This window comes from Lampetra fluviatilis, chromosome 32 (assembly GCF_964198595.1).
Source record: "Lampetra fluviatilis chromosome 32, kcLamFluv1.1, whole genome shotgun sequence".
NCBI lineage: Eukaryota > Metazoa > Chordata > Hyperoartia > Petromyzontiformes > Petromyzontidae > Lampetra > Lampetra fluviatilis.
Genome location: NC_136306.1, coordinates 1,034,449 through 1,047,635, shown reverse-complemented (window position 1 = coordinate 1,047,635; position 13,187 = coordinate 1,034,449). Strand labels below are relative to the sequence as shown.

Sequence of the window (13,187 nt, the reverse complement as noted above, 5' to 3'; positions counted from 1 at the left end):
CACGCTCAAAGGGCGCCACGGTGGCGAGATGTTAACTACCTCGCCTGTCAATTTGGAGTTTGCACGTTCTCCCCGTGGTCGCGTGGATTTTTCTCCAGGTTGTCCGGTTTTTCGTGAATTGGTTTAGCATCTTATCAGTTTTCATTAAACTGCATAATAATGATGTACAACAGCCCTTTATCAATCCACTGCTGGATGAAGCCCTCACTTTACGCTGTGCCTATCGTAGAGATAGTTTCACCACATTTCACCGTGCTGGCCAGTGCACCTCAGGGGACCACGAATCAATCCAAAATTTGTAAAGCGTGGATGGGACTGAGACAAATTAAACAACATTTTAACTAAACAGGGGGTGATATCTATGCCATGGCATGTAGAGCTATCACTGTACAACTCATATCAATCATTTGCTGGGAATAAAACCCAGTTGTGGCCAGATTTATAGCACGGCATGCCAAAAACTACTGCTCCCAAACCGAACTACGTAAACGGTCGCTCAAATTCAGAGCCATGTCAGTGGGCCGCGGAGACTACGGGGGAGAAATCCAGAGGCAGCGACGTTGCGCGAAGCCTGTGGACGCCCGATCGCCGTCCCGTGGAGAGCGGCGATGGCTGCGTAAGAGGCTCTCTGCTCTGGAGCGGGGCGAGCATCCCCACGGACGCCGATCGTCACCGAGCGTCATCGTCAATACGGCCGGCCCATCGCTGGTAACCCTCGCGAACGCCGAACGTCGTCAAGATCATCGCTCACCGTTCGCCGACCTCATGAGTGCCGTGCATTCTGCGCACAGAGGAGGCGTATCTTTGTCCTCCAGTGGTCACGCTCTGCGCCGACTATCCCTACGCCAAGCCGGCAAAAGGAGCGCTCCAGAAATACTGAGCCCTGGTCTTGACACATTTAATGGAAGTTGTTTGATCGTACTTTACCACGCTGGTCAGTGTCGGTTGAAATGTGGGGTTGGGGAGGGGGCCAGGGAGTGGTTCAGATATCACTCACCACTCATGTGAGCCATGGCTGGGAATCAAACCCACAAGGAATCAAACCCACCCCAACAAAGTAAAAACATGTTTTAATTAAAATCAAAGTGAAATGGTAACTCGCAATGTCAGAGCAGTCGGGAATACACGCGGCTTGGTTCATAGGAAACGCAGTAGCATCTCAACCTCAGTTTGTGAAAAATGCATTGCTCTGCCACAGTGTGAGTGGGGTTCCTGCAGCAGCAGCAGCAGCAGCAGCAGGAGGAGGAATATTGGGCATGCAGCAGCAGCAGCAGAATGACCACTGGGCATGCAGCGCAGCAGCAACAGCGGCAGCAGCAACAGCGGCAGCAGGAGGGACACTGGGCTTGAGGCGCAGCAGCAGGGACACTGGGCTTGCAGCAGGAGGAACATTGGGCTTGCAGCGCAGCAGCAGCAGGGACACTGGGCTTGCAGCAGGAGGAACATTGGGCTTGCAGCACATCGCAGCAGCAGCAGCAGGGACACTGGGCTTGCAGCAGGAGGAACATTGGGCTTGCAGCACATCGCAGCAGCAGCAGCAGCAGCAGCAGGGACGCTGGGTATGCAGCGCAGCAGCAAGAGGGACACTGGGCATGCAGCGCTGCAGCAGCAGGGATGCTGGGCTTGCAGCGCAGCGCCACTTGTGCGCATAACGCTAAGAGGCGTTGGATGTAAATTAATAACGGTAATTTGATAGTCCATGTGTGTGCTGTAGGCTGTTTGGTAAACAACGCAGAAATATCGCATTGTGTGCGTACAGATTTATTAAACTTTACTCAAGCGGTGTGAAGTTTCCGCAATTTCACTTTGTTGAAATATCAGATCATGGAAAGGGTTATTTTTGTGTCCATATAGAGTATATATAAAATACTTTAACAACATTTACACATCACAGATCAAATAGGGTCGATGCAACGAAAATTAAATTTCACAAAAATCATGTAGGTTTACACAGAGAATTAGCGCAGATGTTAGATAACAAGGTGACTATAATTTATCGTCGTTGCTATCGATGACTTAACGTGTCACTTTTTACACTCCCGCATTCCGATGAGCGCAGGTGCAGTGCAGTGCTCAGAGCACTCCGCCGCGGTATAAATCCACAAAGTTCGGCGGTTCGACCTCCCGACAAGGCAGCCAAAACAAAACGGCCCACGTCGATTATTTTGCCGTTACCAATGTCCAAATGATGAGCCGCTTTGTTGAGCTCTCGTTTGTGGCTCGGGTGGCTTTTAAACAATAAGTTAATACCTCAGTGGGCTTTGCCTGGTAGGATGGGAATGCTTTCGTCTTATTTGTATGTGTGTGGGTGATTTGTCTACCTTTCTTATATTTTGCACTACTATCATGTTTTTGTATTGTTTGTTGTAACGTTTTAACCCGCCACGACTGAACATCTGCGAAATAGAGCTTTATAGCTCATCGGATTCCTCCTGGAGTATAAATAAATATTCTCGTTCTGAACCTCCCACCTCCCCCCACCCAACCTCTGTCCACCCAGCATCACAGACGGATTCACCACATTCGTGCAATCGGTAGGCCGCGCGCGGTGAGGGCAAAGTGTGGGTAATTCCCACGTGTTGCGAGGAAAGTCTGGCCAGTGTAGCAGGGTGCACCCCAATACTCTCTGGGGGAGGGGGGCTCTGTAGGGCTACCCCAGAGTGGAGCCTCTCGTGCCAGCAGTGGCACGAGCCGGCAATTGTTGGCCCTCCACCTTGGCTACGTTTTTTGGTATATAAATATATATTTTTTAAGTACCAATATTTCTTAGATGTGCCGATTCATAGTTATTTAAGCCTCACGCGTATATATCTCAACGTGTTTTCGGTTGTCATCTCGCGCATGAAGGTTCATAGATACCGTCGATACTTTGTCGTACATTAGCTCCTCTGATAAAATAAAATATAAAAAATTGCTTGAAACTAAAATGGAAATGGGGTTATGTAAAAAAAATCAACAGCAATGTGAAACCCATAACCCCATGAAATGGACACGTCTATTATAATAAATCAGAACTCTCTATGCATTTTAATCATGCTTAAACACCAGTTCCGCAGCAATCTATTAATGTACATTTAAAATATTTAACCTGCCATTAAAAACAAAGGTTAAACCAAATTGCACTGTTAACTTATTTTTAAAAAGACTAAAGCTTGTTTTTTTTACTTTTTGCAATAAGTAGAAATGTTTGTTTGGTACTCATCACAATCTCCACGAAACGTAGCACGAAAATTCACAATGTTCATTCCGAATACAGTAACGCGCTTGCTTGGCTCCACGAAGTTGCAGGCGCTTGTGTCGCCTGACTCTGTGAACGTGAATTTCAGAAGAACCTCTGCGACACCACTGGAGAGGAGCAGCGCGGGCGTCGACAGGGACCCACCTTTGTACGTGAGCTTGAGGCGAGGGATGCTCGTGGTCTTGCTGGAGGCAGACGCAGCATCGCGCAGCAGCAGCAGCAGGAGCAACAGCAAGAAACCAGAGCGCAGCAAAGTTGCGCTGCCCTTCACGCCGACAGCCATCCTTGACCGCTCTCGTGTTAATTGCGGTGCTTCGAAGTGCTCGTCAAACTGCAACAGGGGACAGGTTGAAACGAAAAAAATATAAAAACAGCACGTTCATAAAATCAACAACAACAAAAACCGAAAGCATGAGAAATCCCCTGCCAGCAGCGGCTGCGACACACCGCGTAACAACGCCCGCGCTGCTGTCGTGCGTGGGACGCACGGGCGGCTGATAATAACGAGGCGCTGTAGGAGGGGGTGGGGTGGGGGGGGTGGCGGTCGGTCGCGCTGCCCACGCCGCCGGTATCAAGATTTGTCTCGCGCACACTCGCCACGAACCAACGCACGGAAAAGTTCCCTCGCCCCCACTCCCCTCCTCCTCCACTCCACCCACCCACACTCACTCACTCACGCCTGCTGGCGGCGTTTGAGAAGAGGGTAAGCAGGAGGTCAGCGCACAAAGTCTTTAACCTAAATAAACCCCGAGGGTCCACGCTCACATCTCAAAACAGCGTCAACACGTCCCTTTTGGCAACACTTTTGAGCTGATGTACCGTCTCCCCTGAACGCTTCCTACTGAACCAAAAAAACCCAACCCCCCCCCCCCCCGCCTGTGCGGAAACATATGAACTTCTGGCACAGCGGCCCACTCCCCCTGCGGCCAGGAGTAACCCGTCACACCTGCTCTCGAGTTCAGGTAAACTCCTCCTGGTTTCGCGAGCGCCGGCGGCGCTGGAGACGCTGGCCGCGTGAGCAAATTGAACACGAATGGCGACGTGCCGTTGTGAGTTGTTAAACGTCGGGGCACTCCGTGGATACCTGCAAGCGAGGCCTCTCTTTGGGGTGCCGCAAACGAACGCGCGCGGTGCGCAAGTGTGCAAGTAGCAAGCGCGCGCATCAGCCGAGATGTGCGTTGGTGTGGGCCGCTTTGCGAAACGTTGAGTGCCCCGTCTAATTTTGGGCAGTAAAACGACGCCGCGAAATCGTCTACTTGAAAGAACACCGCAACAAACAACAACAACAACAACAACAACAAAAATGAGACTAAATTTCAGGCCGACTTTTGTATCCTCCAGATGGGGCGAGTGGGAAGAGAAAAGCGGCCAGGAACAAAGGCAGGAGGCGTCGTCTCTCTCATTATCTGTGTCCAGGGCACCACCCTGCGCGCACGTGTGGGCGGATGGTAGAAAGGAAGAGAAAAATCGACCGTTCCCACTCCTGACAGATATTTCTCCGGCATCTTCAATCGCCGCTTGACGGATTGTGTCAACTTCCACGAGGCGTGGGCTGCCCTTTGTCGGCGTTTCTCCACGCGATGTCCCTTTTGTGTTCTCGGACAGGCTTCGTGCGTGCCCACTTCTCCCCCTCTTACAACATCTATCCCTGTTCTTTTGGGGGGGGGGCACCTCCCTTTGTTTTTCAAGTGGCCTCTTCCGTGGCCTAAATAAATACAAACGTTGAATCTGACATTTTTAAAGTTCCTTATTTTTTCCCCGTGGCGACCGACCCGGGCCACATTCATCGAACGCGGCGTCTACCCGGCTACATTTTGAGCCGCCAGAAATGTACAACCGAAGGTGACGCATTCTGGTTAAAACGGCTCTCTCGGTTTTTATTCTATTGTTTTCAAATGGGAGGAGCGAGCCTCGAAATGATGAACTCTGCTTCAAGCTTTGATGTTGACTCGCCCCCGGCTCAACTGTTAGTGCCACCGTCCTGATGCCGCATTTGGTTTGTCCCACGCATTCCATCCAACCTCATTCCATTCGAACTTAAAACTAACCGTAAACACAAAAGGGGGCATTAGCAACATATTTGCATTGAAGGAAACTTTACTTCTTTACATTAGCAAATTAGTTGTCGTCGGCAGCAAATATGCAAAGCAGCTTCACAATACCTGCTGTGCTTACAATGCGTTTAAAAAATGTTAACCCCATTTTATGACAATATAATAGCAATATAATTGAGAATATAATAATAATAATGATAATACGGAAAAGCAGGAAGCTGTTTCCATAATCATGTGACAAAACATTATTCACTATATTTATCGGGATTCCGCCGTGGTGTGTTGGTCACCATACTGGAAGTCTAAACGGCGTGGCAAGTTAAACAACGATGCAGGCTTCCAAATAAATCCCTCTGCCTCTGTCCACCCAGCAGTCTAAAATGTATAGACCACAGTTAGTTGATTGGTATGTCGTGTGTCGTGGATTAAAGTGTGGCTCCTCCCACCTGTTTCAATACATCTGGCCAGGATGGAAGTGTAGGCCAAATATCCTCTAGAGCTCTTCAGCCAGCAGAAGAGCAACGAACAATGCCAGGGCTGCACCTTTACCTTTATACACTACACACGCCATGAATGTCATGATTGTCTCGAGAATCGATACCCTCGTTCAATGTACGTGAACTCCAGAGAGCATCAGCAATAAGATTAATTAGTATTTCTGTAGCAAACTAATTTTAATTGAGTGAAAAAAATCTTCCTCTATCCCATGGGACTTCATGTAATAACAGCTCGGAGTTTATTTTATGACATGAAAAAAAAAATAGAGTTGTGGAAAATATATATAAATAAAAAATACCAGAAGAAATATAGCTTGCAATCAAGGTAAACACAAACACTCTATCGCCTTAACCCCTCAGTCTAACACTAGCGCATATTTAAAAAGGTACCAAAACATCTAATCACATCAAAAAAAGACACAAAAACCACATCTGTTACATTAATCATGAACAGGAAATATAATTTGGGAAGAAAATAATACTTCCTTAATCGTAATGCCCTACGCTTTGGTGGCATTTTGGAGAGAAATCGAACACAATCAGCGACAAAAAAAACCCGCAGAGTAAAGGTCATACGATAAGAGTCGTGTCATTTAGTACGAATGCAAACGTGCACTTCGTCGAGGTAAAGCCGCCGCTGCGGCGCCTTCCCGGCGTCAACTGTCGAAGGCGCGAGCGACGCTGTGGACCGTCACACGTCGCGCGGCTCTCCCCGCTCCGCTAGGATCTGACGACGCGGCGTGCGGTATCAGACCAGAGAAAGCCAAAAGGCGTTCTCTGGTCTAACACTGGTGGAGACTGGGCCCTAAAGAAGGCTGTCATCTGGTGGAGACCAATCAGTTTCAAAGACAATGCTTATATTACCAGAGCAAGTGTTTTTTTCATGTTCACCACAAGTATGTGAAGTTAATGCGGACGTGATTCCTTGCGAAAGGTTTCTATTTTATTGCCAGAAAGGGTATAAAACCTATTATTATACAGATTCAAACGTCGCACTTGAAATCACGGGCAGTTGCGCCACGCCGCTAAGTGGGCAATACTCTGTCGGCGATTCAACATCGTCTGCGATAAAATCCCTTTTCCTTCAAAGGGTTCGTTGATTTTAAAGCCAAATACTTCGTGACATACCTTCACTTTCCACCAGGTAGAAGGCCCACTGAGAAGCGACCTGGCCATCACAAATGATAGCTTAACGAAGGGGCTTATCGTGTGGACATTTATAGCAGCCAAACACTCTTAGCACGTGTTTATTCTAAATGTGGAGGGGAAAAACGGAGGACCAGGAGAAAAATACACGCGATCAAGGGGAAAGAGAACATGCAAACTTCAAATATACAGCAGGCATCAGGGTCGGGATCGACCCCACGACCTCCTGCATACGAGGCGAGGCGATGCAGATAACATGTCGACACCGTGGCACTGTGTGCGTGAACCCAGTCCAGACCCGAAATAAAGTTTTAAACGTGAATTTTAAATCAGGCCTGCAGAAACCTTACACCCAAGTGTTTTTTTATAACTTGCACAAATCATGACAAGCACAGTTCCTTCAACACGCCGTGTTCCTCGCCCCCATTAAGATATAAAAGGAGAAATGTTCTGCCCTCAGCTAGGGGAATTAACAATTTAACATGACATGCTCATAGCAGCAATGATTTTGCAATTCCATGATCTAAAATTGACGACGGATCAGCGTGGGACTACACTACGCGTGCTTGTGTGCAGCGAGATATTTTTGAAGTCTGTGGGACGAGAGTTGAATCACAGCAGCTTCTCTTTGATTGAGCAGACGCCCACACTCGAGCAAGTGCATCCCGCAAAAGGTAAAATTTACTTGCAAAAGACTTGGTGAAATATTCACGTATAATTGCTAAAATTGCAAAGGCTATCTATGGCACGGTCACCCTCACATGAGGTGACAATTCTACGGGGGTTTATGAATTAATAACCTGCTCGATAAAAAAAATATGGGGAGTCGAGGTAAATGTAGCAAATGTTGTAACAGTACGTGTTTACAAATTAACGTGGTAACTCGTCATAACAACAGCCACTTGATTAATAAGAAACTCTTTTCGGAATCACAAATCCCACCAGAGAAAAAAATCCACACAATATTAAAATTAGCCGTCTGTGGTTGAGGGGCATACTTTTAGTGCACATGTCACTCGGGGGTCATTAAAAAGCCCCGAGTTAGTCCTCCACCAAAATTAGTGGCATATCCATATCCAAGCAGTATTCCCTGTGTGCCCCTCCTGATAATGAGGGCGTAAGCCACTGGCAGCGACAACTCCGACGGAGCCCACCGATGGGGCGTGCTCACGAGGCGCGAGACTCAGACGAGTCGTCGATAATCACTTACAGGGCCACGCGGTGTTGGGAATCACGCGCCATTCCCTCGCCTCGAGTTGGCGGGTCCGCTCCGATTGACGAGCGCACCCCAATAATTGTGAGACTGCGAATCGCGTCGGAGGTTGTTTAGGGCGCTGTCTCGCACAATCTTCCTGGCACCGTGAATTATGCAAACCCCGTGCGGAGTTTATTCTTACGATGCTTTTAGTCTTAAATCTTCGGATATTTATAGTTTTAGTTCCAATTTATTCATGACTCAGCTCGGCAACGACACAAATTGCAGGGTAACAAAAAAGTGTTCTCATTTGCATGTCGTTCTGTGCAAAAATGTAGGCCAATAAGCTGATACTATAAGGTGATGTTAATTGCTAATGTATTTACCATGGAAAATACACCTCATTCAACATTCGCTGCAGATGTACATATTGAAGTCAAAACGGTGTACAATGTCACTTGGTATTGGCCACACATCTCAATGCAGGATCCTAATCTTCGGGGCTCAGTCTGGCTTCCCAGTGTAAGTACTCGCGGGTGAATAAGTCATTACATCTCCAGCACTACCACTGGGATGCAGGAGCGTCCACTGCGTGACATCACAGTGGGACCCCACGTGCAGTGTGTATCGCACGTCACGCGCCGGTGGTTACGTGTGAGCGGGTCCGCGTCCTCTGAGCCCACGTGCTCTTGAGACCTTGCTGTACTTGGCTGCATGAATTGCCACGCGATGATGAAGCCACATTGGTCGAGCTTCCATGTGTGATGGCCAGATCGCTTCAGAGCAAGAGCTGCACAGGTCAGTGGGCATGTTGCCTGGTAAGATAAAAAAAATAGTTGCGTTTAAAACGCCGCCAGGGCCCCTCCTGCACCTCCCATGCAGGACACGGGGACATGAGGAGGAGGAACTCCCTCACCTCATCCTCACCTCACATTCCGCATAAACGATTGTACATATTATTTTTTCCCTTCTAACAATCAATAATCGATCGTGATGTAGGTCATCTATTACAAATGGATAATGCCTTTCGAAAGTTGATGATGATGAATAAGAAGAATAGGCTTCACCCTTTCTGCCAATAAAACAGGTGTTAAGTAGATACCTTTTTCAAGGCATCAGGTCGAGATTAACCACACATACTTGCGGCAAACATGCAAACAAACATGCTCTGATAATATATGCATCGCCTTTGAAACTGATAGGCCTACACCAGAGGACGGCCTTCTTTATGGGCTTGTCTCACCAGTGTCAGACCAGAGAAAGCTAAAAGGCAAAAAGTACAAAGACAATGCAAGTTGATTATATTCAAACACTGCATTTAACTGTTTTTTTTAAACACTTCAATGAACGGCCAATTAGTGATTGTAAAGCATATGTATAGAAGAGGGACACGCCAACTCCAGTACAGCTTCTGCAGTGAGCTTACAGCGCACACAAAGACAAAGATCCCCCTTATAGGCTTAACAGACTGTTGGGACAAGTGCTGTCAGCGAGCACCTATGAAGGCCGGCACGTCGCACGATGGGGTGGGTTGGCCAACACCACGCCCGGCCGCCTTTCGTCTCCCCAGTGGCGATGTTTACACGCCGCACCAGGTACTCATTTGAGGCTGAGTCGACCTAGGGGAGGAGCCCAGGACAGGTTCAGATAATCGTGAGCGTGAATGGAACTCGGTTCGCCAGGTTCGAAGCGCAGCGCGCTAACCGCTACTAATGAGAACAGTCCACCAGCCATAAAGTGTGATTACCCTCGTCTCTGACGTGAAGAATTAATTGCATGATATTTTAGGTACAAGTTAAGTACAAGGAGATAAACCGTGGGTGGGAAACATGGGAGGACTGCAAAGTTGCGTTTATACTATTTAGATTATTTTGCTGCTATAAATGAATACATGATGGGCTACTTTATTGAACTATCATTTGTGGCCAGGTCGCTTTAAAAAAACAAGTTAATACCTCAGTGGGCTTTGTCTGGTAGAATGGGGATGGTATAGTTTAATGTGTTTGGGTGATTTGTTTACCTTTCTTGTGCTTTGTACTCCTATCATGTTGTTGTATTGTTTACTGTAACGTTCTTAACTCGTGCCATCTGTGAAATTAGCTTTATAGCTAATCGGATTCATCCTGCAGTATAAAAACAATATTCTGATTGTTGAATATGTGCACAAGTTATTGCATTCGTATGCTGCTTCCTAAAAATATAAATATTAATCAGTCCCTTTTCTACATCCCTCAGCATCTTGTGTTTTGTTATTCACGCGAAAAAGATCCGTTTTTGACACGGGCTCTCACCTGGTTATAAATTAAGCATCTGACCGACTGATTCTTTGCAGTATAAATAAATATTCAGATTCTGAAAAAAATTCTGGACAAAGACTGCGAACACAGTTTTGCGTGGCTGCCTCAGTGTTTGCAAAACGCCAATGTGCGTGGCATTGGTTTGCATAGATTTAGATTTCCCTCAGCCTTGATTAGAATTCGTAATTCAACTTTCATAGGATATGAGTGCACACATGAGCGGTCGTGGTCTACGGAGACCAGGTGTAAGGAGGGCGACTTAAGAAGCAGCTGGTCGTGAAGGCACGCAAGCACAAGGACAATTAAACTCGCCACCTTCATCAGTCGCACTGCCCTGTGGCATCGGCGGTGGCTAGGGGAGAGGGTGCACGAAGAGGCTGGCGTGTGAGAGCGATGAAACCGCCACCGCTGAGATTCCAAATGGGAATCTGGGAAGGCTGCCCCAGAGCTAGCATGGCACTTTTTCAGAAGCGACCTGGCCACAAATGATAGCTCAACGAGGTGGAAATTTGTAGCAGCAAAATACTCTAAACCAGGGGTGCCCAACCCCCGGGCCGCAGACCGGTACCGGTCCGTGGTCTGTTAGGAACCGGGCCGCACAGCAGCAGCAGCAGGTGAGCGGTGAGTCCGCGCGTGGCCCGTCCCCATTGTTTCATTCTTTACCACTTCCGTCCGCGCCTCTTTCCTGCACTGCGCACAGTGTTGGTAAGCCCACAAGCTCTAACCCTAGCAGCCAAAATGAGTAAAAAACAAACGTCGCTGGAGAGCTTCTTTGAAAAGGGGGAAAGACCCAATGATGACCCCCCCCCGCTCCCCCGGTCCGTGGAAAATTTGTCTTCCACGAAACCGGTCCCTGGTGTCAATAAGGTTGGGGGCCGCTGCTCTAGACGCGTGATGTCGATTCTGAACGTGGAGGGAAAAACCGGAAGACCCCGAGAAAAATCCACACGACCACGAGGAGAACACGCAAACTCCAAATATACAGGCGTCAGGGTCGGGATCAAACCCATACCTCCTGTATACCAGGCGAGGTAGTTAACATCTCGCCACCGTGGCGCCCGACTGTTAATAGGCTAACCCCCATCACCAATGACTTGGCACGCAAAAGCACGATAATGTAAAAATGTGCTTTGTCACTTCATTTGGCACAATTTAGTTTTGAGAATTACGTGTTTTAAATGTAATTGGATTGCCACGGGCACGGTGTATAGAAATATGTACACCACCCAGTATGAATAAGAAGCCACCGAATGGCCTTCAGGAGAGGTTTTGTCAGTTGTATTTAGTGCAATCATTTAACAACGATGAAAGCGCAATGGGGAATATAAGTGGCAGAAAGAATACCTTGCAGTTGGCTAATGTTTCCAGCAGTGGCCTTTCTTCAGATAATTAGGTCATAAATATTGACTGGATTACAGTTTAGAGGCCACACTTTACAAGCGCGGTGCCTTGAAAACACGAGTTAAATTTGAACATAGTTGGGGAAAGAACAGTCTTTAACTAACATATGACAAAGCCATTCACATGTCAATGACCGTAATCATATTCCTCGTGCTATGCCATTGATTTAGTTTTCAGGGCTTCAAAGCCACTCCGTGCATCTTGGAAGCAGGTTTTTCAAGATGCCAGGGATGTGGAATCTCGCCTTCATTTGTGGCCAGGGAAGCTGACTCGCGATTGGCCGCTTGTGGTCACGGGACACGATGTCCACATTCCTGGGCTCTGTTGTTGTGTTTATTGGGGATTAACATCACGCCGGCACGGTGGCACCAGCCTTGTCCTCCGAGGTGTTCCGTCGTGGCGTTCGGGTTCAACAAGTGCATGGGAAGCCAAAACTGGGGCACTTTGAATGTATCCGCGATGAAATCAGTACGGCCATCCCCCGATTTACAAACGATTTACGGTTTACAAACTTCCGCGTGAACGCAATTGACAAATTACAGACACTTTTCAGTTAACGAAATCTGTGAAAAAGAGCTTCATGGCTCATCTGATTCCTCCTCCACTCTAAGCAGAGATTCTGATTGGGATGCGCAACGGTGTCACGGTGTCGCTGCGCTGCAGCAGTAACGCCTGTCCAGTCATTCCAACCTACAGCACATCTTTTGGCGAGTTCCCTGAAAAGATTAATTATTTTTTTTTATCAATTAGTGTTCAATCGTCTGAAGTTTTATATTATTATTATATTTGTATTGTGAAAAGTCAGGTGTATATTTTTAGGTTCGGTGCATAGTTGGATTAACTGTCCGAAACACATCCCTAACTTTTAGTATGAAATCAATTTATGAGATTTCGTTTTACGGGTGCATGTTGAAGAACACATCCCTTTCGTAAATCGAGGGATAACCTGTACGGTAAAAACATTTTTGCCGATCGTTTTGCACGGAATTTTAACGGTACCTCCTCTTGTACACACGGATTTTAAATTGGACGCTCTGGTTTGCTCGCACGCACAAAAATACTCGTTAAGGAGTTGACCAAACATCGAAAGTAGGACACGGTATCACACATCTCGTGTTATACAATACCCCCACCGCATTTTTGTGCTTTCTGATATGCTAATACTGTTGTGTCAGCCCGCTATCTCGGCTGCTGGAGCCGTGTGCCGTACATTTCGGTGATCTCACTTCCATGGAGGAGCCCACCCACGCACTACCTCACCACTCATTCACTCACCCGGCCTCTCACCCACTCACTCACCCAGTGCCGGATTATCCTCGTAGCAAAAGTAGCTACGTATGTAGTAGTAGCTAGGGGCGC

At 47.5% G+C, this 13,187-nt stretch overlaps 1 protein-coding gene across 7 annotated transcripts in view; it reads right to left on the bottom strand.

Moving 5' to 3' along the window:
* The window catches only part of LOC144943612 (semaphorin-3A-like), a 163,023-nt gene that overhangs the window by 75,562 nt on the left and 74,274 nt on the right, over nt 1-13,187 (bottom strand). For all 7 annotated transcript variants that reach the window (XM_078871223.1, XM_078871229.1, XM_078871228.1 and 4 more), the window contains one exon: nt 3,383-3,569. In XM_078871223.1, coding sequence (XP_078727349.1) covers nt 3,383-3,521 — 139 coding nt within the window. In that variant the 5' untranslated portion in view covers nt 3,522-3,569. The remainder of the gene's footprint in view (nt 1-3,382; nt 3,570-13,187) is intronic.